The 25,254-nt window shown below is 42.5% G+C and overlaps 1 protein-coding gene across 37 annotated transcripts in view; it reads right to left on the reverse strand.

Annotated features, from left to right (window-relative positions):
* RIMS2 (regulating synaptic membrane exocytosis 2) overlaps positions 1-25,254 on the reverse strand; it is a 728,605-nt gene that overhangs the window by 305,452 nt on the left and 397,899 nt on the right. For 36 of the 37 annotated variants that reach the window (XM_043539203.1, XM_043539200.1, XM_043539204.1 and 33 more), the window contains 4 exons: positions 12,275-12,394; positions 7,562-7,661; positions 6,908-7,031; positions 616-662 (listed from right to left, as the gene is read on the reverse strand). In XM_043539203.1, the coding sequence (XP_043395138.1) occupies positions 616-662; positions 6,908-7,031; positions 7,562-7,661; positions 12,275-12,394 (391 nt within the window). Of the gene's footprint in view, positions 1-615; positions 663-6,907; positions 7,032-7,561; positions 7,662-12,274; positions 12,395-25,254 lie in introns of those variants that run through there. The other variant, XR_006288398.1, reaches the window with a different exon arrangement.

A 25,254-nucleotide genomic window follows, 5' to 3' on the forward strand; every position in this document is an offset into this window, starting at 1 on the left:
AAGTGTTATTGTAGAAGCTTGTTCACATTACTACAATTAAATTTGTGCCACCACTTTAATTGGTGGTGTTTATTATAACAGCACAGTAAAACAGCCATAAAAAAGAACTACAGCTGAAATCTGATATACAACGTCTAAGCCAAGCCACAATTTCTTTTTTCCCCAAAATACTGGTTTGGTCAGTTATACTGAATGGTCTAAATAAAACAGAAGCGTGCTTATTTCAAAATATCCATCTCCTAGGCCCGAGGTAACAAAAATGCCATCAAAATTGTTTTGTTTAATAAGGTTACAGTTGAAATGCAAAACAACAAAATACAGGAAATTAAACATTAGAATTGACATTCAACTCTTTATGCACACTATTTACCACTATGTTTTTCTTTTCCTTTTATTAAAGAGCAGCATGAGTTTATAAGAAAATGTCAACCTTAACTTTAAATTTCCTGACTTTTGACAGTTCATTATTAAACAGAGAGAGATAAAAAAGGTAGATGAGACAGATACGTAGACAGACAAAGAGACAAGAGTTACACTGAAAATAGATAACATCTTTTCAATTTGTGTTCACATAAGAGAGATTTAAGTTTTTCCTACTCAGTATATGAAACTTACTGGATTCCAGTTGTGCATGTGTACTGTCAGGTATTCTGGGAATATCCCTGTAAGTATGAAAAGCAAGACAGTTGGATCCTTTATCTAACAATAGTATTAAAACTTCTGTCAACTATAACACATTTCAAATCACCACACAGTACTTTGAGAAAACCATACATCTACTGGCTATTGTCAGCCACAGGGAATATTTACCTCCGCCCATTTATACATATCTATCTAGTTTAAAGTAAAGGTCTATGTAATCACTGTTTAATTAATGTAGCTGAGAATCCATAAAGTCACAGATACAGTGGCTGAGTAAATAAAATGAAAGAAAAAATACAATAATTCCAAAGTTAAGCACAAATTAGAACTGTGAGTTTGTTGTTATGATATAAACCACCTTAAACAAGTTGGGTCCTTAACACTGGTTGTCTCAGTGTGTCCATTACTAGCAATGGTTATGGCACTGATAAAATATTACTGTAAAAGTTTAAAAGTGCGTAATTTTGTTTGACAACAGGACAAATAGACAGGAACAGCCTGAATATATTATCTTCTAATATGTGATAACTATTCGCAATCAGTCTGGGTGTGAACACAGTTGACAAAAAACATACAGATCATAAATAAATTTACGCCCAAGTAAGGGTAAGGATTTGACTTGAATCCCCAAACCAGGATCTTCATTGTGCAGGCTAACACAGCAGACATAACTACTTAATACTGTTGCATGTACCTACTATTATATGAGGCAAAACGTCACGTCAGATGCAGCTCCATGTACCAACTATGTCATTTTGAAGCACTGATGTTCCAATGATTAAGTACCTCATTATGCCTACGGAACACAGATGTCTGTTTTCCCCAAGATGTGCGTGTATAACTTGCATTATATGTTGGTAAGAACAAATACTTTCAAAAGAACTATATGGCTATTTGGACAAAACAGGGTCAAATAAAGAGCTTCAGCTGTGAGTCAGACTAAAAACAACACTAAAATTAATTATTTGTGTTTAAATATGCTTGGTTTTGTGTATATAAAAGGGAAAGTGCAGCATTAAAAAAAATCTTTCTGGAAACATCTGGCATCTGACACAGTAAAACAAGTCTATAGTATGATTATCAAACACCCTATCTAGTAAAAAAAAAAAAAAATGTACAGCCTTACCAAATGCTTCTTGAAGTATTACAGATAATTAGAAAGATACCCTTATTTAATGATGCAGGGATCTTTCTAAGCTCAGTGGTGCTGCAGTATCCTATAATCCAAATTCATCACAAGAGATGCAGCTGGCACAATAAATCATGTCTAAGGAAATGTTGCAGTCTATCATGTTAGTAAGTAAATGCATGTAAGGTACTTATTAAGGCTATTATATAAAAACATATTCAGGCTTTCACATATTCCACAACCAAAAAATTTACAGCGTAATCTGCTCCTTGCCCTTTGGCTCTGATTTGTGGTACAAAATCTAACCTGTCTTTTTTAGCACACAGGGTTGTGAATAAAACCTTGAAAATATGAACCAGCGTAAACAGATGAAGTAATGTCTTCCTGAGTCTGCAGATAGCTGAAACAAGAAATCTGAAAAATATGAGTCTTCCATTCAGCCTCCCAAAATCTATAGCTTCCAAATTCTGCGCAGCTACATATGTGACATTCCTTATGGATGAGAATCACTGATGTTCCTCACCCATCCTGCCCACCAGTGGTGGGGTTAGGACACAGAGCTGCAAAAAAGTTGGCAGCTGTGACTGGGGTAGGTATGTGTTGTTGGAGAGTGTCTAGGTATCACAATTTAGGTGGGTGGTTATTTGGGTATTTCTGGAGTTGGTGAAAGGGTGGGTCTGAAGGTTGTTGGAGTAAGTAAGTGTTGTCTGGAAGGGGGTAATGAGGGCAATGTGGTTAGCAAGTGTTGGGGGATATCTGAGATGTTGGGAGTCTGTTGAGGATTAGGAAGGTTGAGAAGAGGTTAGCTGGGGTCACTAATGGGCCCTTAAACATTTGTCTCCACCAGCCGCTCCTTTCCTATTTGGATCCAGCAGGGAGAACAGTGAGTGGAGAAGCTAAAAGGATAGTTTGCTGCATGCAGAGCAGGCAGAACAGCAGCCCCCTACAGCTGGAAAAAGCAACTGTGGGGATATTCCGGAAGCCCAGCTGGCTATATAAGAATCCAGCTAGGCTGCAAGAATGCATCACAGGGCTGCCTGATGTAACATGTAAGATATGTGACACCTGGCAGCCCTAGAAACCAAAAGTGACCAATTTAAATTATCAGCATTATTAACTGCTGCGTTGCTCACAATTTCAGTAGAAACATGAAGCCAATGTGCTTATCCCAAACTGCCTCCTATGCCTCCTCAGATTCCAAAAGCTCCAGCTCTCCCTTACCAACTTTCCAAAACCTTCATCTGACAACTTCTACAATACCGTTAAACGTGTTGTGAATTCAAAAGTTTGTGGCATATTGCAAATTGAAAATGAAGGACCAGTTTAAAATAAATTGAATTTCATATAAATCAACACGGTACTGTACTGATTGTTCTCTCAGTTTCATATTGAGCTAAACAGACTTTTGTTAATTTAAATGAAGCTGGTGTATAATTACTACTCTACTGTACCAGGATGCCACAGATTCTAGGGACCTAAGTAGCAACCTCCATTCTAGGAGACCACCCTAGAGTATCTCCAGTACAATTCAGTGTAATTCAGCTATATATTTATTAGAACACTATCTTTAGTAGGCAATCAATTTTCCTTTTTTATTCAGCTCTTAATTTGCCATTTAAGGTGTGTTTCACTGTATGCACATTTGATAGGATACTTAATAAAACATATCATGTTAGGCCTTAGTTTAGACAGTAGTTCTCAAACTTTTGTACTGCTGACCGCTTTCACAAAGGAAGCCTTTGAGTGCGACCCCCCCAGCTTATAAATTAAAAACACTTTTTTATACATTTAACATATAACATCGTTATAAATGCTGGAGGCAAAGCGCGGTTTGGGGTGGAGACTGACAGCTCGTGACCCCCCCATGTAATAACCTCACAACCCCCTGAGAGGTCCCAACCCACAGTTTGAGAACCCTTGGTTTAGAGCTCTCTCCTGCGTTAATACCAGGTACATATATTAACATTTTAAAAAACTGAAAAAAGCTTCTGTGCTTGAGCAATAGCCAATTATCACTCAATAGCAGCTCATCCATTAGTATTCATTTTGAGAGAGTGAGAGGGACAAGCCACATGCAGAACTTATTAATTCATTTCATTTGTGGAAGATCTTCCTGAATCTACCATTTCCCTCTCCTTTACTACCCTAACCTATTATCTTAAGCCTCCATATTAGGCAACCCATTGTCCAGTGAAGGAGAACTGAATATAGCTCTCACTGGAATATGTCAATACACTTTCAATGTCAGAGTGGGTCAGTTAAGAGTTCCACAAGATGCTCACTTTCTCACACAAGCTAATTCCCAGGCTCTGCCAGTCTGGACAGCTCTAGCAAAAGGCAAGGTCTGAACTTGAATTTATCACAGGGCTGAACAATGCACTGCCATGAGAATGCCAAAAGAAGCCCCACAGACTATCTTAATAAACAAACTGAGAGATAGATCTTGGGGTCAGTGTAGTTAGAAAGGTCCTGCAGGTACAATGTGAGATATTGGTGATTTTAACTGAATTAATGGCCTTTTAAAAGACTTGGTCAGGTCTGGAACCTCAACTCTGAATCCTTCCTAATTCTGCATTGATTATGATTTGACTCCCATTAACAGAACCTGGCCTTATAGATTTGTGTCTGCTTGGATTCAACCCAGTAAGACGCATGTTGTCCAGTCACAATCTGGCTATGACTGGAAATCTTCCAATACCACCTGACAGAATGATATTTCCAACACATTAGCTGGAATCTAGTAAGAAAAGTTTGTCAGATTTAAGTACAACCAAAACTGAACTATAATACAGTTTTAGTCTCAAATTCCAAACACTACCTAAATCTAATCTGGATCTAGATCCCAAAACAGTCTCCTTGGCCTACCTGTAGATGAGACAGAGAATTAATCATGTGAGGGCCAAGTAAGTACCTGAAAAGGGAAACCAATCATTCTGAATTAGGACCTCACCTATAAACCCACTCAGATTAGCCACTGGAGTACTGGGGATGAAATACCCCATTTCCTCTGACAGGCCTGCAGCAACACACCCTGCCAGGGGAAAGTGAATAGGAGTCTAGCACGCAGAACAGGCACCTCAGCTCTGCCCCTGCTCAGTTCTTCGGCCAATGCAGCACACTGTTGTTGACATGGGGAATGAGAAAAAGGAAAAGGAATACTTGTGGCACCTTAGAGACTAACAAATTTATTTGAGCAAATAAATTTGTTAGTCTCTAAGGTGCCACAAGTACTCCTTTTCTTTTTGCGGATACAGACTAATACGGCTGCTACTCTGAAACCTGTCATCATGGGGAATGAGGGTATCGTGAGAACTTACATCATCTTCCTAATGCAATTACAGAAAAATTGTTCTGGTGACAGCATATGTGGTGTCAGGGTCAATAAGGGGACATCATGGGGAGGGAGGAACAACAGCAGAGAGGAGATGGAGCACGGGGGAAAGAGGACACACAATGATGGGAGAGCACAAAAAGAAATGAATGAAATGAATGACTTAAGTTTGGGGTGGGGATTGTATTTTAGCTTCTGTAGGCTGCCACCATGAACTATAATGCTAGCTGAAAGAAACTGAGATATAAAACTTACTCCTATCTGAAAAAATGTGAATCCTCCCCATCTGAAAAAGTGTGCATGTTAGTGTGTGCCTTATCATTATTAATGATCATTTTTACAGCTTCCCAAAGTGTCCTAGGTTTTTTACGGAACAAACAGAAAGATCTAGTCCTTGCCTTTTGCAATCTAACATATATGTAAGAGACATTCTCCCACCCTACAGACAAGACAGACATTAAAATCTTTGATCGTTATTAAATTAAGCTTTAACACAAAATATCCTCAAATTAAACCCATACAAATACTGTTATATGAAACTGAACCCACATGGAAATATCCCAACTGAAATATCAAACCATATTACATTTTTTCTTTGGAATTTTGGTTATTCATCACCATGACATTCAAAGATCACTAATCTGTAGTTTGAAGGTAGAGGAATTTTGTAATTATAAATTCAAAACCAAAGAGATATCATCAGATACACAGAGCTATATGAAACAACATTAGATTCAATACAAATTATGCAAAGTCATACACCTAGGGAGAGGAAATAAATTAGGGAGGTAATAATGCCCCTCTTCACAGCCATGTGGAATAATTCATATACTACTGGGACCCACAGGCTAGGAAAAATATAAACATAATAGAGAAGATAAAAAGGGCAAAGAAAATGATATAAGCATGGAAGAAGAAAACATATAAGGAGAAAATGAGGGAGCAGGAAAAGGAGGACATGACCACCATCTGTAAATACCTTTAAGGAATTGTATAAATGAAGGAAAGGAGTTATTCACAGTCTCTAAAGACAAAGCAAAGAGAAATGGCCTGAAGCTAAGAAAGAAAATGTTTAGGCTAGATATTAGGAAATAAGTCTCAAAGGTAAGAGCAATTGGGCAATGCAATACACTAAATAGGAGGTGGGAGAACAGTTTAGATAAGACATTAGAGTTAATTATGTACTGAGTTGTACTAATGCTTCACTGAGGTATCTCATGTGCTAGATGCTAACCAATCATTTATTAGACCATCTATTCACAGCTGAGCAAGAAGAAATCTGGTTTCACTACATGAGAGAATACTTCCTATGCATTATATTATCATTGTACACATTCTGGCAAAAACTCTACATTGCAGCATATCAGGAAATGGGTCCGGATTCATTACGGGTCATACTTCGACCGATCCATGTGTGGATACAAAAGTGTGGAGCAGAGACAAGGAACAAGTTGCTTCCCCTAAGCAGGAGCCAACAATAATTGCAGTGCCTGTACTGCCCTGGGTAGGGATTTGCCATCCATTGAGGAGAGCATATTCTGGATCCTCTCAAGAGGTGATGTAGCAGGTATGTCCAACCTGTGCATTAAGAAGCTCCAAAACACCTCCTGGAGCTCTCTCGACCACCTCCCATTTGAACCCATGCCTAACACGGACAATCTGGCCCTACACTCAAGCGTTTTGATTATAGAATGTTGGGTACCATTTTATAATCTGTATAAAATCTGCACAATATGTGTTGGGTCTAAAGTGAAATGTAACAGCACTTTATTTTAATCAGTAAGAAAATTTAGAAAACAACTCACCCAATTGGCCTTGAAACGACAAGCTCCACTTGTGGTTCAGGCTTGGATTCTAAAATGATGTTATATACCTCCTCAAAGGTGGCTCCTTGCAATAGCCTTCCATTCCATTCTAACACTTCATCGCCTGCAATTGCAGTAATAATTATCTTCTTAGGAAAAAAAGCTAATCCTATGAACTGCACTGGTAGTGACAACCTCCCTACTCTACTACAAGCTTTCTGAATTGTGCAATCTGTACTGTAGAACAAGTCTAGTGTCTTAAATATAGGAGAGGTCTGGAGAACTAAAAGCTTCCCATACATCATCTTTGTTTGGATAAATACCAGCAAAATATTAATATTACAACTAAGACAACTACTGCCTAGTAAAAGTAACACAGTTATTCACCAGATATGGCATGTTGTGGTGGCGTTTTTTTTTTAAGTTAGTTGCTTTTTTGGAAAAATGTGAGAGTTGAGAGAGCCTGTAAAAGTGGCAACATGGATAATCTAGTGACTGAATGTAGGGCTTGATTTGAACTTTCAAATTTATCAGCTGCACTACTGTTGCTCATCACATTTAGTATGCATGATTACTTCAAACTAAACTTATAAGAACTTATTCTCTTGCTTATTGTCTCCTGTACAGGAGCTCATTTCTAAAGCAGACACATACCTGGTCTAAGATGTCCCACTGTATCAGCTAAACTTCCTTTTTTAACTTTGGTGATAAATGCACACAGCCTACCAGTTTCAGTCATCTTTCCTCCTACGACCTGTTTGGAAGAGAAGGGTTTTCACATAAATAGAATTATTTGTAACAATTCAGACTTTATGGCAATATAAACAAAATAATTAGTTGATTTATTTTTTTAAAATGCAGCCTAGGTGAGATAGATACTGGTATACATGTAAGAAAAACCAAACCCCTCAGAATATTGGTTGACTGGCTCAGTTGACATCTACTCTGGATATTTAAGTGGTTTAAAGATAATGCAATGCAAATATAGAATTTTAAAGTTTATAAACTGTATGGTTCATGTAAACAGAATAAGCTTATAGTCTCACAGCACTGGAAACTGCTATCCCCCCTCCCCCCGCAACATTTAATGTACCAGTGGCTAGACTGTTTACATCAATAAAAAATATACGGAAATCCTAGTGTATGCTGTTCTAACTGCATGCATACAGCTCAGATTGGTATTACACGGTTTTGGTTGCAGATATTCAGAGAGACTATACTTCTTAATTTGTAGCCGGAAGGCACAAAATTCATTGCTATTAACTGAAGATGTAATATTCATTTGAAATCATTTAGTTACAAAAAGAAGCATTTTTGTAAGGTCTATTTTACATTATATTTCTCTTCTAGGGGAAATATCATAAATGTTGACTATCACTAAAATTAAATGTCTCCAAATATTTAATATTTTTATGAAACTTTCCCTTCTTCCAAAGTCGTTTTTCATACACATACCTTCTTCCCCCCTTTTTCTGCTTCTTCTCTCTCCCCCATACTCAGTAAAAATATATTTAATCAATAAATGACTGTTTTAACCTCTCACAGTTTTACAAAAAACCACCCACCAATCTTTTAGTGCCTCATTTCATGAAAAATATAATATTCTGTAATGTTGACTTTTTTTTTCTTTGTTTGATTTTCTTTGGCTTTAAGGTGGAGCATTTTCTTGATGAAGAAAAATGTTTGTTCAAGCAAAAGTGGATGGGAACCTGGGAGGCAGTGACCATGAGATGGTCGAGTTCAGGATCCTGACACAGGGAAGAAAGGAGAGCAGCAGAATACGGACCCTGGACTTCAGAAAAGCAGACTTTGACTCCTTCAGGGAACTGATGGGCAGGAGCCCCTGGGAGAATAACATGAGGGGGAAAGGAGTCCAGGAGAGCTGGCTGTATTTTAAAGAATCCTTATTGAGGTTACAGGGACAAACCATCCCGATGTGTAGAAAGAACAGTAAATATGGCAGGCGACCAGCTTGGCTTAACAGTGAAATCCTTGCTGAACTTAAACACAAAAAAAAGCTTACAAGAAGTGGAAGATTGGACAAATGACCAGGGAAGAGTATAAAAATATTGCTCGGGCATGCAGGAGTGAAATCAGGAAGGTCAAATCACACCTGGAGTTAGAGCTAGCAAGAGATGTTAAGAGTAACAAGAAGGGTTTCTTCAGGTATGTTAGCAACAAGAAGAAAGTGAAGGAAAGTGTGGGCCCCTTACTGAATGAGGGAGGCAACCTAGTGACAGAGGATGTAGAAAAAGCTAATGTACTCAATGCTTTTTTTGCCTCTGTCTTCACGAACAAAGTCAGCTCCCAGACTACTGCACTGGGCATCACAAAATGGGGAAGAGATGGCCAGCCCTCTGTGGAGAAAGAAGTGGTTCGGAACTATTTAGAAAAGCTGGAAGAGCACAAGTCTATGGGGCCGGATGCGCTGCATCCGAGAGTGCTAAAGGGGTTGGCGGATGTGACTGCAGAGCCATTGGCCATTATCTTTGAAAACTCATGGCGATTGGGGGAAGCCCCGGACAACTGGAAAAAGGCTAATATAGTGCCCATCTTTAAAAAAGGGAAGAAGTAGGATCCTGGGAACTACAGGCCAGTCAGCCTCACCTCAGTCCCTGGAAAAATCATGGAGCAGGTCCTCAAGGAATCAATTCTGAAGCACTTAGAGGAGAGGAAAGTGATCAGGAACAGTAAGCATGGATTCACCAAGGGCAAGTCATGCCTGACTAATCTAATTGCCTTCTATGACGAGATAACTGGCTCTGTGGATGAGGGGAAAGCAGTGGACGTGTTGTTCCTTGACTTTAGCAAAGCTTTTGACACGGTCTCCCACAGTATTCTTGCCAGCAAGTTAAAGAAGTATGGGCTGGATGAATGGACGATAAGGTGGATAGAAAGCTGGCTAGATTGTTGGGCTCAAAGGGTAGTGATCAATGGCTCCATGTCTAGTTGGCAGCCGGTATCAAGTGGAGTGCCCCAAGGGTCGGTCCTCGAGCCGGTTTTGTTCAATATCTTCAGAAAAGATCTGGAGGATGGTGTGGATTGCACCATCAGCAAGTTAGCAGATGACACTAAACTGGGAGGAGAGGTAGATATGCTGGAGGGTAGGGATAGGATACAGAGGGACCTAGACAAATTAGAGAATTGGGCCAAAAGAAATCTGATGAGGTTCAACAAGGACAAGTGCAGAGTCTTGCACTTAGGACGGAAGAATCCCATGCACCGCTACAGACTAGGGACTGAATGGCTAGGCAGCAGTTCTGCAGAAAAGGACCTAGGGGTTACAGTGAACGAGAAGCTGGATATGAGTCAACAGTGTGCCCTTGTTGCCAAGAAGGCCAATGGCATTTTGGGATGTATAAGTAGGGGCATTGCCAGCAGATCGAGGGACGTGATCGTTCCCCTCTATTCAACATTGGTGAGGCCGCATCTGGAGTACTGTGTCCAGTTTTGCGCCACACACTACAAGAAGGATGTGGAAAAATTGGAAAACGTCCAGCGGAGAGCAATAAAAATGATTAGGGGACTGGAGCACATGACTTATGAGGAGAGGCTGAGGGAACTGGGATTGTTTAGTCTGCGGAAGAGAAGAATGAGGGGGGATTTGATAGCTGCTTTCAACTACCTGAAAGGGGGTTCCAAAGAGGATGGATCTAGACTGTTCTCAGTGGTAGCAGATGACAGAACAAGGAGGAATGGTCTCAAGTTGCAGCGGGGGAGGTTTAGGTTGGAGATTAGGAAAAACTTTTTCACTAGGAGGGTGGTGAAACACTGGAATGCGTTACCTAGGGAAGTGGTGGAATCTCCTTCCTTAGAAGTTTTTAAGGTCAGGCTTGACAAAGCCCTGGCTGGGATGATTTAGTTGGGGATTGGTCCTGCTTTGAGCAGGGCGTTGGACTAGATGACCTCCTGAGGTCCCGTCCAACCCTGATATTCTATGATTCTATGATTTTAAAGCGATGTGAACTTTTAATTGCATAACAATAGAATTTGTGCTTATAACTCTATTTTCTACTTCTATTATTTATCTGTAATATAAACCTCTACCTTTAAGGTACAAGTAATTTGCAAAATAATATTACTAAGCAGAGGAGTTTATTCAAAGGGATTAATTAATTAATTAATTACTCAACCAAATCTAATTTGGTTCATTAAGTTTATTAAAAATACTTGTTGTATTAAGGATTTCTCTCTGTCTGGAGACGAGGCACATTGACTTTACTATGTATCTCTGAGAATCAGGAAAGAATGTATTATATAGTATAATCTTCTAATTCTATACCTTAGATTTTTTAGCATTCTTTATGCAGCAATAAAATAATAATATCAAATCTGTTTTAAGGTTAGTTTTACAGCTTAAAGAAACAACCTGATAAAATTAAAATCCATGACAGCAAAACTGTTTAAAACAAATAGTGCATCAGTATAACAGAATGCAAAGTATTTAATAATTATTGACAGAGTGATATTATTATCCCCTTGTCTTAAGTTTTCTGATCCTTAGACAGTGCAATACATACCAAACCAATGATTCAAGCTTGTATTTTCACTGACCTTGTCCTCTCACAATGTAAACATTTTTCAATTAAATAAAAATTTCAAAAAATTCTAAAGCAGATTAATATTGCTCATAATGAACTGTGCTGACATAATCCCTATTTACAGTATCCCAAACTACAGACTAATCTGTGCACTTGAACTGAAGCCAGTACTATGTTAAATGAAGAATATTAGATTAATCAAACTTGTTGACAATTTACCATAAATAAAGAAGTTCAAACCACATTTACAGGTTTCTTTGCATTCTTTTTTACAAAATTTTATTCATTCTTCTTCTTGTGCTAGTATTCTGTTAGAATTACAACCCATTATCTCAAAGTCCACAAGATATACATGAAATGAGTTAAAACATGAGATATAGATATGTAAGTTACAAGCTAACAGATGTGTACTAGACATGAAACCATAATAAAGCAGAAAACATATTGCTTATCATATAGCATACATAAATACAAATTAAATCACAACTCAGTTTATTTAAAACACAGAAGTCCATAAATGCAATTCAAAACAACATAGCATTAAGATAAACAAAGTTCCAACACCTTTCTAGTATACATTTTATTAAGCACATCTAAGTAATCATTGAAAAGTAATTGAAAATTGAAAAATTGAAAATTACATTGAAAAGTAATCATTTTGGTAATTGAAGAAAAAATGTCATTATACTGTATTTCTCAGTGTAATGGCAACATTTAAAATAATGTTTTTTCCTGCATATTAACCTAGTTTACTTAACTTTAAATGTGATTACTTAACATTTAGCTAACAAAGTAATACATATTTTCAAAATTGTCCATTACTAACCTTCAGTCCAAGCACTGCTCCCGAGTCTCTAGGCACGCTTCCATCTTTTAGTCGTTTATTTAACAAAATCCGTCCAATTAGACGGTCTCCATCTTTGGATGGCTGCCAGGTCACAGGATGCTATGATGAAGTGTTAATGGAAAACATAGTGAACATACTTTCTCAGAAAAAAATCTCAATATTATTTTTCATTTCCAGGAAGTTTACAATTTTTAAAAGCAGTATGATTACACCATTATTAGTTTAATAGAATCATAGAAATAAGCCCCAGAAAAGACATATTAAGTCATTCATTCTATCCCTAAGTCATTTAAAGAATGAATAAAATCTCTACCTCACAAATGTATTCCTACACCCAATTTGTAGAATATCCATAACTATCTTTATACAGAACATGTTTGTTTACAATGTAGTTTTAGCTGTATTAGCCCGAGGACATGAAAGATGCAAGGAGAGTGAGGTAATATCTTTTACTGGACTAACTTCTGTTGGTGGAACGGACAAGATTTTGAGCTTCACACAGCTCTCCTTCCAGGCTGGAGAAGGAAACTAGAATGTTTAAGTTAAATAGAAGATGGGACAGATTGTTAAGCATAAGGGTTCACAGATGTTATTGGAAAATACTTTAAATGACTTGGGCAATTAACACCTCTGCAGTCACAGACAATGGGAAGTTGTATGCAGCAGGATATGTCAAAAGTTGTTGTAATGGGTGATACAATCAGTGTCAGAATTGATGAGGACCCATCCTGAATGAAATCTTTCCCAAATCCCCTCTTCTATCCTTCAAACAACATCCTAACCTCACCAACCTCATCAGAAGAAGCAAGCTCCCCACAGACCAGGACACACCAACTCAAAACAGCACCAGACAATTCCAAAACAGAAGATAAAAAACCCGAAGACGTATCTCCACCCCTACAATGATCAACACCTCCCCCACAACATACCTTTGGGGTCCTACACATGCCTATCATAATATGTGGTGTACCAGTACTGCAGTCATCAGTTTTGTATGTGCAGCCACTGCCAGCTGAAAACCAAACATCACATAGCTAGGAAAATCTTAGGCCCTGAACAGCAAGGCCACGCAGCTGCATGTCTGCAGCTTTCCTTTCAGAATGGGAGGATGGGACAGTAAGTTAACAGATTATAAGTATGAAAGACAGTGAGTGAATAGCCACCATGATTTTAAGTGCCCCAACACGTTGTTATGATGAGAAATGTTTTGATGATAAGAGATAATGAGTAGTTTTGCTGAAATTAGAAAAATTGGTGACTCACTAGGTGTTACTACGATTGACCACAAGGAGTCACTATAGGTTATGTGCCTTGTTTGAGGTTAGTTATAAAAAATCAGGTGAAAACACTGTGCTTGTGCCAATTATTTATCAGACAGGTGAGCTGTGCCCCCACTGATTTATTTCTGATGCTGCCTGGAGAGAAACAGTCAAATTACCACTACTTTGGGTTCTGAAAACCTGGGTTACAAATTTGGCAAGCCAGTTGCCAGGAGTGGTGGAGAGGAAGGTAACAATTGGTACAAACGGTTTGCCATGCACTGCAAGAATGGAGGACGTAGGACAGGGTATGAACCTGGAATTTCCCCATGTGTGGGCCGTGAGTCAATTTTTCGTTATTGGGACTCAGGGCCCCAGGCTGGTGGCCTGGTCGAGGGATTATGTCAAAAGGAAAGGGAACATCTAGAAAGAAAGAACAGCTGGAAATGATTTTGGGAAGCATCTTGACTGATTTTGTACAGGAGCATGGTAATGCTCTCTGGAAGCTTTACCAGTCCCAGAACGTTCCTGCTGCTCTGTAAGCAGATGGTAGCAATGGTAGTAGATAAAGAGAAAAATCAGTTAAAGGCAAGAGTGGAAGAATTAGAGAAAGATAAAATTGAGAAAGAGAAAGAGATATACAGCTTGAAAGCTAACTAAGTCACCCTATGGACTGAGATAGTGGCAACGCAAAAGCAAGTGTGTAATAATGACAGTGAGAGAGTAAGTGAGAACATGGAACAGGAAGTCTGTGGATTGAAACAGCAGACAATGGAGAGTAAAGGAATTGTTAGAGCGTTACTGAAGGATTCTCAGGATAAGACCTCGGCAGATTACTGGTAATGTAAGAGACAAAGTTGTACTCTTAGAGCCATGTTGCGAGATCAGAAGGTAATAATGGCTGCGCTTTGAGGGAATAGTAGTTTGGGAAGGAGGGATGGGTCAGAGGAGGACCCTGATTTGTATCCTTCTTATTATATTGAGAGGGATGGTCCTTTTCCCTTGGGCCCTTCTCAGTCCTCGTATGGTCACTGGAAGACCTGAAGATGCCAACACCTATAGCTCCCATGGTGAGGAAGATTGGTCTCCAAGGGGTAACCAAGAAGGAGAAGAATGGGTAGAGATTCAGTCCTTCTCCCCTGACCAGGTTAAAGCCACAGAGAGATTGGCTGGCCCATTAAACCGGAGAACAGCATTGGCATGGCTGGCAAGGATAGCTGGCACTCTCGATCTCACTCTGGCGGATGTGACAGCAACTGCCACTCTCCTCTCAGACCTAGGATAGTGGCCAGAGGTACGGGTTCCCAGATGCTTTGGCCCATAGAGCCCCACTTTTAGATTGGTTGTTTCTGTCTGTAGTTTTTCTTGTCTTAAATTTTCCTTTCTTCCCAAGTCGTTCTTCCACACACACTCTTCCCCTCTTTTGCTGCTTCTTCTCTCTTCCCCGCACTGACTCTTGCTTCCCCCAGCCCCCCACCAACCATGGTGTTTTTTTCTTTTGTGTATATTTGTTTTGAAAGTTAAGGGTTAAAGCCACAACTGGTTTTACTTTACTGAAAGTATTTTACTGTCCCTGAAGATATGGTTGCCAAGCAACAGAAATGTTTGCTTTGCTAATGATTCTAATTATTGAAAACAATTTTGAGAAAAACTGTAAATTAACAAAAGAAGGATCAGGCTAAAAACCATTTGTTTTATGGCCACAAGAGGATTTGTGGTTGCACATGAAGCAACCCCGTTTAAAGCAATAGCCCTCTCAGATAATACTCTAAAGGAAGGCAAGGGCTAAAGGGGGAGAGAGGAAAGAGAAAGGCCCTACAAAAGTTGGGGTAGAGCTCCTCATCTCTGGCAGGTGGAAATTTGGAGACAGCTCCTAAGGTACGAGCCAAAGGAAGACATAGATGAATTGTCCACCCTGGAACTTTTGTTAACACTGGCTGAGCACGAAGGGAAGACCCCAAGTGTGCCTCCCGCTGCTGCCCTTAGGAAGGCTGGGCACCCTCTAGATCTCCCGATTTGGACACTGATGGGTGGGGGAGGTTCACAGTTTATGTTGAGGGGCATTCAGAGGGGGCATTCAGAATTGTTACAGGTGCCACTTATTCCTTGATGAGTACCCAGAATGAAACCCTGTTTGAATCTCCAACTGGAGTTAAAACCTTACTGGGTATTAATGAGGTACAGAGTGTTGTTCCCTTTTGCAGGGACATCCTGTATTGGGTGGGGAGGAGGAGAAATAAAAGGGCAATTTGGCTTAATGGATTTGGGAGGAGAACGGATCCTGGGATTGATGTCTTGAGAGAATTAAGAGTGTTAGTTGATTTTGCTAACAGGGTCCTATGGGAAATGCCTCCTGGCCCATCCTGGGAACCAGTGGAGATTTCAGCAAGCTACTGGCTAGCAGCCCTTAAGGCTTCTGAAGAACTGGAGTGGCCAACATAGCCTCCCAGAAGTTCTGGCAATTGCAGAAAAATATTGGGAGGCCTGGGCCAAGAATAAAATAGAATGTGATAAAATTGAGGCAGAAATCCTAATTACAGGCCCCGATTCCCCACGTCCAGAGCAGGTATCCAAAGGAGGCAGAAGCCAGGCTGAAAGAAATAATTGATGGGCTTTTAAGACAAGGGGGTTTAATGAAATAATCAAGCCCCAATAATGCTGACTTTTAGCCGGTCCTTAAAAGTGATGGCAGGACTTGGAGGCTGGTAGTGGATTTTTGCCATCTTAATCAGGTGACCCAGCTGATGGACCCCATAGTGGCTAAGTATCAGGAAGTACTGGCCTCCATTATAGGAGGGGCCCAGTAGCTTTCAGTTTTGGATTTGGCCTTTTTTTTTTTTCTTTTTCCTTTTGACTATCTCTTTACATTGGGACAGCTATTATAAATTTGCTTTTACCTTTCAAGGGAAGCAGTTGTGTTTTGCCAGGGTCCCCATGGCCTGGAACAATGCCCCTCTTATTTGTCTTGCCTGTGTAGTTAAGATGTCAGATGAGATGCCTGAAAGAGACAGTGTGATTTCTTATGTGAATAATATCCTGGTTTGCACTCAGACCAGGGAAGAGAATTTGGAAGTATTGGATAGGGTGTTACAAAAGATTCAGGAAATTGTATTTAAAGTAAGCTCAAAGAAAGCCCAGTTGTACTCCCAACAAGTAAATTACTTTAGAGTGAATTTGGAGCAGGAGGGGCATTCCCCTGATCAACAGAGAGTGGAGCAGATTCTTAAACTTCCAGCTCTTACAGATATAAGAGCTCTTAGATCCTTTTTTGGAAATGGTTAATTTCTTCCAAGATTTTATTGAGGGATTCTCAGAGAAAGCAGCCCTGCTGCATGACTTGTTACAGGAGGGAACAGGGTGAAACAGCGGTTTGTGCTGTGGCTGGCAATTAAGAAAGGGGGGTGAGAGTTGTGCTGAGTCAGAGTCATGGAGCAGGGCTTGGCCCTTTGTCTTATGCCTCCAAAATATTAAGTGAAGTCAAGAGGGGATTCACCCCCTGTGAAAAGGAGATTTTGGCACTAGTATGGGCTTTGCAGCGGGAATATCTGGTGGGGCTGTCTCCTGTGTTACTGAAAACTGTCTACTCTCCAGTGAAATATGTGCTCACAGTGAAGATTAATAAAATGTATGTGTCTAGCCCCAGCAAGCCCTAAGCAAATTAGGGTTGATGAATTTGCTGAGCCCCAAGTTGTGCTAAAAGCCTAGTTAAAAGTTTAAGAGCCCCCTCCTGGGGAAAAAGGGACTCAGGCCCAGATGGGTCTCAGTAAAAGTTAGTAAGTTCAGCTTAAATGTTTAGTGATCCGTCCCCTATATAGGAAGGGGAAAAGTTTGTTTTGCTTTGTGTTTTAGATTATTAACTGCTTTTGCTGGTTTTGGATTGCAGACCTGCTCCTTTGGTGGTGTGAATCTGGAATTTGTTGTGTTCAAGGCAGGGGATGACCATGGAGTGTAAAGTGAACAATGCAAAAGAAATGAATGTCAATTTGAGGAAGCAGAGAACAATGCTGCCGACGTCTTTTTGACATGTTTCACCACCATTGGGACAAAATGGATGCTCACATCTACCTCCCTCCTCCAGACTTTTCAAGAGCGAATTTCATGTGAGTTGAGGGAAGACACAACAATAACACAGGAATCTGGGAGTACAGATGGGTAACAAACAAATTCAAATTCTTTCCTCCCCTGTGAAAGCCAGTGCATTCACTTGTGGACTGGCATCCCTAAGCAGGCAGCTCCAGGAGAAAAGACAATTCATTTTAGGCTGAAACACTCCCTTTTATTCCCAAACACTGGACAAGAAGATCTGGGGAGGCAAAACTGCAGATAGTGATAACAAGATGGGAATGGGAGGTTATTTTACCCTGTACTTTGGAGATCCCAGGTCCTCAGAAAATTTATAACAGAGACAAAAAACAGTTACTTATCTCTTGTAACTGTTGTTCTTTGAGATGTTGCTCATGTCCTTTCCAATTAGATGTGCACATGCCACACGCACGGCAGCCGGAAAGATTTTCCCTTATTAGTAGCCATTGAGTCAATCCAGGCGCCACCTGGAGTTACACCTTCATGGCACGGAATATAGGGCACTGTTGACCCACTGCCACCTCAGTTCCTTCTTGCCAGTTTACTCTGACAGAGGGGTAGGTGGGTGGGTATTGGAATGGACATGAGCAACACATCTCGAAAAACAACAGTTACGAAAGGTAGGTAACCGTTTTTTGTTCTTCGAGTGGTTGCTAATGTCAATTCCAATTAGGTGATTACCACACTGACATTTTGGAGGCGGGGTCAGAGCTCAAAGGTTTGTTGATGGTAGCACCGGTCTGGCAAAGGCTGTGTCATTTCTAGCCTGCTGAGTGATGGCGAAATGCGAGGTGAAAGTGTGGATTGAGGACCACGTCGCAGCTCTGCAGATTTCCTGGGTTGAAACCTGGGCCAGGAACTCTGCAGACCATGCCTGTGCTCTTGTAGAGTGCACTGTAAGCAGAGGGGCAGGTATCTGCGCCAGATTGTAGCATGCCGGATACAGACGTGATCCATGACGAAGTTCTTTGGGAGGAGACTGTAAGACCTTTCATTCTGTCTGCTACTGTGACAAACAGCTGAATAGACTTCCAAAATGGTTTCGTCCGCTCAATATAGAAAACTAACGCCCGGCCAACATCCAATGAATTAAGTTTTTGCTCCCTGCTGCTTGCATGTGGCTTGGAGAAGAAAACTGGAAGAAAGATATCCTGGTTAACATGAAACTGGGAGACAACTTTAGGAAGAAAGGCTGGATGCGGTCTAAGCTGAACCTTGTCCTTATAGAACACAGTGTAAGGAGGCTCAGATGTTCGAATCTTGAGCTCAGACACCTTCCTGGCTACCAGGAATGCCACCTTATATGAGAGGTACAGCAGAGAACATGTTGCAAGTGGTTCAAAAGGTGGACCCATTAGCTTGGAAAAGACCAGGTTAAGGTCCCAAGCGGGGATTGGCTGTCATATGTAAGGATATAGTCTGTCAAGACCTTTAAGAAAATGGCCTACTATCAGGTTGGCAAAGACTGACCAGCCCGCTATGCCTGGATGGCAGGTGGAAATGGCAGCCAAGTGTACCTTTACTGAAGACATAGAAAGCTCTTGCAGCTTTAGGTGGAGGAGGCAGTCCAATATCATAGGTATGGATGAAAGTCTTGGAGACGGGAGATATTGCGAAGACCAAATTGTGAATCTTTTCCATTTTGCCAGATAGGTAGCCCTAGTGGAGGGTTTTTTACTGCCAAGGAGGACTTCCCTGACTGGATCCGAACAGGCGAGCTCCATCAGGTTCAGCCATGGAGCTTCCACACCGTGAGGTTACGAGATTCGTGCTGGAGGCGGCAGTGATCCTGGGTTATCAGATCCAGGAGCGGCGGTAAGGTGATTGGGTTTTCCACGGACATATCCAGGAGAGACATGTACCAGCGCTTGCGGAGCTATCATTATCACCGAGGCCTTGTCCCTTCGAACCTTGAGCAGGACCTTGTGAATGAGGGGTATGGGTGGAAATGCATACAAGAGGTGTCCCTTCCAGGGAAGAAGGAGCACGTCCATGATGGAGCCCTGGCTGTGATTTGGAAAGAAGCAGAACTGCAGGCACTTCCTGTTGTGTCACGTGGTGAACAAGTCTATCTGGGGAAATCCCCAATGCTGGACGATGGTATTTGCGATATCTGGGCGGATAGACCATTTGTGGCTGTGAAACGACCTGTTGAGATAGTCCACCCACTCGTTCTGGACTCTGGGAAGGTACAACGCCTCCAGGTGTATTGAGTGAGCTATGCAAAAGTCCTACAGTTTGAGGGCTTCCTGGCACAGGGGAGAGGAGTGTGCACATCCCTGTCTGTTTGTATCAAACATCACTGTTGTATTGTCCATCATGGCCGATTCATTTGGAAGGGAAATGTGTGCTTGGAATGTCTGGCACACTAGACCGACTGCTCTCAGCTCTCTGACATTGATGTGAAGTGAGAGCTTTGCTTGGGACCAGAGGCCCTGAGTCCTGAGGTCTCCCAGGTGCACTCTCCAACATCATTAACATGTCCATCACCAGCAAAAGGTGAAGAGCACACCTGCAAACACCGCTTGAGGGTCGAGCCACCATAGGAAGGATGTGAGAACCGGTCAAGCTAGAGTGACAATTTTGTCTAGACAGTCCCAAATAGGCCAATACCCTGAAGCCAGCCATGCCTGAAGAGGTCAGAGTCTCAGTCTGGCGTGCTGTACTACATAGGTAACAAGCAGCCATATGGGCCAGAAGCTTTAGGCAATTCCTTGCTGTGGTGGTAGGGAACTGCCTAAGACTCTGTATGATGCCCTCTTGCCTATGTAGAATCCAATACCGCCCCATGAACTCTATCCGCTGAACGGGGGATAGGGTTGACTTCTGTATGTTCAATAGAAGGCCCAGGTCATCGAAAGTAGCCCTTATGAAGCTCACTTGCACCTCCACTTGCGCCCTGGAGCAGCCCTTGATTAGTCAATCGACGAGGTACAGAAACACCTGCAACTGATGCTTGCGCAAGAATGCAGCCATGACTGCCATGCACTTGTTAAACACTCGAGGAGTCACTGATAGGCCGAATGGAAGGACTGTCAAGTGATAATGATTGTTGTTGATAATGATAATGTGGTTCACCACGAACCTGAGGTGCCTTCTGTGGGATGGCATTATTGAAATATGAAAGTAAGTCTCCTTCAAGTTGAGGGTGGCATACCAGTCCCCCAGATCCAAAGGAAGGGATAATGGAGGCCAAAGAGACCATGCAGAACTTCAGTTTCTTTATGAACTTTTTGAGGTCTCACAAGTCTAGGATGGGCCTGAGGCTGCCTTTGGCTTTCGGTATTAGGAACCATTGGGAATAGAACCCCTTGCCCTTCAGCTCTTGAGGAACCTCTTCCACTGCCCCCACCATTAGGAGCATGTGCACCTCCTGAATGAGGAGATGCTTGTGAAAAGGGTCCCTGAACAGGGTCAAGGAGAGGGGGCGGGAGGAGAACTGGAGGGAGTATCCCCTTTCTACCATGTGGAGTGCCGAGCAATCGGATGTAATTCGGGGCCATGCAGGGTAGAAAAGGGACAGTCAGCACGGGGATGGATCCAGAGTCTGGACTGGTGTGTCACCCCTGGGCACACCTTTAAAAGTTCTGCTTCTGGCCTGAGGACTGTTTCACCTGCCCAGAGACCTGGGTTGATGAGAGGGGAGGCCCCTTTCTATTGTTCCTGTTACACCTCTTAGAAAAATCCTTCCTGTTCTGTGGGTGGTAGAAACTGGGGTTGAGGCTTAAAGTGCCTCCATTGCGTAGCTGGAGTATGCAGGCCAATGGACTTGAGGGTGACCCTTGAAGCCTTGAGTCTATGAAGCCATGAGACAGTTTTCTCTGAAAAGAGGGCTGAGCCTTCAAAGGAAGGTCCTGTATGGTCTGCTAGACCTCATATGGGAGCCCTGATACTTGCAGCCAGGAGCTGCTCCTCATTGCTACCCCAGAGACCATGGTGCAGGTGGCCAAATCAGCCACATCGAGGGCTGCCTGGAGTGAAGCACTGGCAATTAGCTTACCCTCCTCCACCAAGGAGGAGAACTCTGTCCTGGAGTCCTTGGCAGAAGCTCTATGAACTTCGCCATACCTCCGCATGAGTTGTAGTTGTACTTGCTGAGGACAGCCTTGTGGTTAGAAATTCGGAGCTGGAGCCCCTCGGTGGAATAAATTTTCCTCCCAAAGAGGTTCAGCTTCTTAGCCTCTCGGTTTTTAGGGGATGGGCCCTGGTACCCTTTGCGCTCCTGCTCATTTTCCGCCACTACCACTAGGGAGTCCAGCGGCGGATAAGTATAAAAATGCACAAACCCCTTAGAGGGAATGAAGTACTTTAAATCAGTCCTCTTTGCCGTCAGTGGTAAGGAGGCGGGGGTCTGCCACAGTGTCGTAGTGGTGTCCTGAATAGTATTTATAAGTTGCAGGGCAATACGGGAGGGCCCAGCGGGGGCAAGTATGTCCACTATCAGATCCGATGTTTCAGCGACCTCCTCAACCTGGATCCCGAGGTTCTGCACCACTCTTCTCAGCAGCTGCTGGAGCACCTTGCTGTCCTCCAGGGCAGGGCCGTCAAAGTTCCTGCCACTGCCTCATCAGGCGAGGATGAGAACACGGCCCTAGCAGGGAGTGGGTCCTGCTCTCTGCCCTTGGCACCAGTGCCTGGTCTTCTGGTGTGACCATTGCCAGTGCGGCCGGTGCAGTTGGTGCCGGTGCAGTCGGTGCCAGTGCAGTGTGGTGCGATTTGTCCTGACCCGGGTGAGATGCCAGAGGCACATTTGATGTCAAGGCCACCGACGCCGACCTCCGCAAATGGGACTCTTGGTTTTGGCCCTGACTCTGATGGAATGCCCAGGGATCCAGAAAGGCCACTGGGCTGGAGCCTGCCATCGTCCAGGCCACAGTGCCAGATAGAACTGTTGCCTGTGTCTGCTGGACCTGGACCACCCGCTTCACCTCAACTATAGGATTCTGACTCTGACTGGGAGGACTCACTGTAGGATGACCACAGAGGGGCAGTGCCCACTGGTGCCGGGGAGCGGTGCCAGGAACTTGGGGACCGGTGTGGCTCTCCTATCCATCCGCTGGTGGAAGGTACTGGTAACTGGTGCCAAGGGAATGGTGATCAGCATGATACCATTTCCAGCTTGCCCCTTGATGGCATCAAGGGTTTCACAGGCACCTGTGAGATGGAGCTCGGTATCCTGTTGCACCTAGGAGGGGAAGACGGCACCATGAAGGCTATGAGGTCCCTGGCAGCCTTGAACATCTCTGGCATGGAAGGCAACTGCAGGTGGTCGCAACCTTCCTGGAAAGGGGAGTGCTGGGGGCCCAGACTCAACTGGTCCCATGGCGGGGCAGGAGTTGACGGAACCCTAGACAGCCATGCCAAGCTTACGTGGCCTAACATGGGTCTCACAACGGTGGACTCCTCTTGCGCCAGTCTGGGCGTGGGTAAGCGACCCCTTTTGGGTCTCCTCTTCTTGTGGGGAACCAGGGATTGTGAACAGTGCCACCCACTGCCCTGCACAGGGCCCCTATGTGGGAAATTTTGCCGGTGCTGACTCCTTCCTCGGTGCCGACTCATGCTGCAATGATGCTGGAGCACTGCACAGTGATGTCGAGGTGCTCGGCATTGGCTCAGCTGACCCTGGGTCCAAGTGGGGATGGAGAGCAGCTTCCATTAGAAGGATTTTGAGGCGCTGGTCAAGCTCCTTCTGAGTCCTAGGGCGAAATCCTGGTGGGCTTCCCCCAAACACTTCAAGGAGGAAGTGTGGTCACTTCTGGGCACAGACATGCCACAGGCTGCACAGGGTTTAAACCCCGGGGACCAAGGCATGCCCCGGTAACGGGGGAGAAGGGGAGGATGGGGAGTACCCCCCAGACAAACTTTTAGAGAGAGCTAACTAACTAACAACTACTAAGACTAACTATATCAAACTATTTACAGGAAAAATCTGCTAAGAGACAGAGAAGCCTTGCTGAAGCTAGAGATAACAAGCATTCCAGCTAACCATCACAGGGCCCCATGCCATGAAGGCATGACTCCAGGGGGTACCTGGATCGACCCAAAGGGTGCTGCTAAAGGAACATCTTTCCAGCTGCTGTGCATGTGGTACGCTCACACCTATTTGGAATTGACATGAGCAATCACTCGAAGAAGAAAGGATGTTTGGATATTGAAGCTAAATGGTGCCGTGATAAAATGGTTATTAATTTGAAGCCCAATATGACAGGAAAATGGCTCCTTCAGGGACCCCATGGAGTAAAAGGTATAGAAGTGTGAATTCTGGAACTACCTGTAATTAATTTGATCAGAGCATATGTGGTTCAAAGCAATGTAAAGAAACAATTGGTGATTAAACCAACCCACACCCTGAATAAGGTTATTGTGAACCTCATTTTAGCAAATATCTCAACAATAGAACCCCATTTTGGAAAGTTTGTCCAGCCATTATATGAGGGCTGGAAAAACTGGATTAATCTTCATGATGTCCCCAGACCATGCAAGGAATGAGTAAAAAGGGACATACTGGAATCATTTGGCACAGGGGTAGGGGTTCTTAATAGTATAAAGGAGGAAGTGGTTGTGAATAAAATGAATTCAGTGGGGCAACACCTAAAGGATTTAGTAACATCTCTGAGGGTATCCTTAGATCAGCTAAACTCCATACAGAATAGGGTGGCGCAGTTATTAGAGGAATGGGAGCAATCCCAAGAAAAAGATCATCTCCGTCTCTTGCAGCCTGTTGGTACCCTCCAGAGTAATGTTTCCTTAGCCCTGGCATGCATGCAAATGGAGATGTGAATTAGTGATGTGGTAAAGGACATGATTTGAGACTGTATGTGAGGGATACTCCCATTGGAAATTAGGAGCATTATTAGGAAAAATTCCATCCAGATTGAGAGGGATTTACAATCCTATTGGAAAATGGTAAATTTTGCATATGATAAAAGATCTTGAGCGATTATTGTTTTACTAGTGTCAGAAGCAGAGATAAAGTGAGTCTTAATGCTAATCAGATAGTGATAGAGCCCTTGGATCATAGGGTATGGGTACAGAAGAGGCCCAAGGGTTGAAGAAAGTACAATTGGGAGTCTGCTTAGAAGAACCTGGCATTGCATATGAATTCACCACAAATACCTAGCAGCCACAGAATATATGTTTAGAAGTAATAGAGGGAAAATGTCATTATGCTGTTAATCCATTTGTAAATGAATCTGTGATTATGTATATGGTGATAATTGTATATGTCTTAGAAGTTAGTGCCCAGTTCTTATCATTAAATATGTGCATCATGTATCTCATGGTCCCCATGAGAATAGATGATTTTGCCATGTTCTAGTTATTGAAGGATATGATTTTAAATTTCAAGTGCCTGAGTTGAAATACAGCCAATTAAAAATGAAATACACATTGTATTCAAATGTAATAATTCCACCCATGGGAATGAACTGCTTTTACAGATATTGCTTCAACATCCCCTTTTGAGGAATTATTTACATGCTGCTAAACAAGAGGCATGTATGGTCTTGGTTATGGTCACGGTCCATCATTCTACCCATGAAATTAAACATGTAAACAGGGTTAGCAAAAACTCAGAACACAAATGGTGGGAGACATTGTTGGGATGGTCCCCCACGG

The sequence above is a fragment of the Chelonia mydas genome, chromosome 2 (genome assembly GCF_015237465.2).
Source record: "Chelonia mydas isolate rCheMyd1 chromosome 2, rCheMyd1.pri.v2, whole genome shotgun sequence".
In the NCBI taxonomy this organism is placed as follows: Eukaryota; Metazoa; Chordata; order Testudines; family Cheloniidae; genus Chelonia; species Chelonia mydas.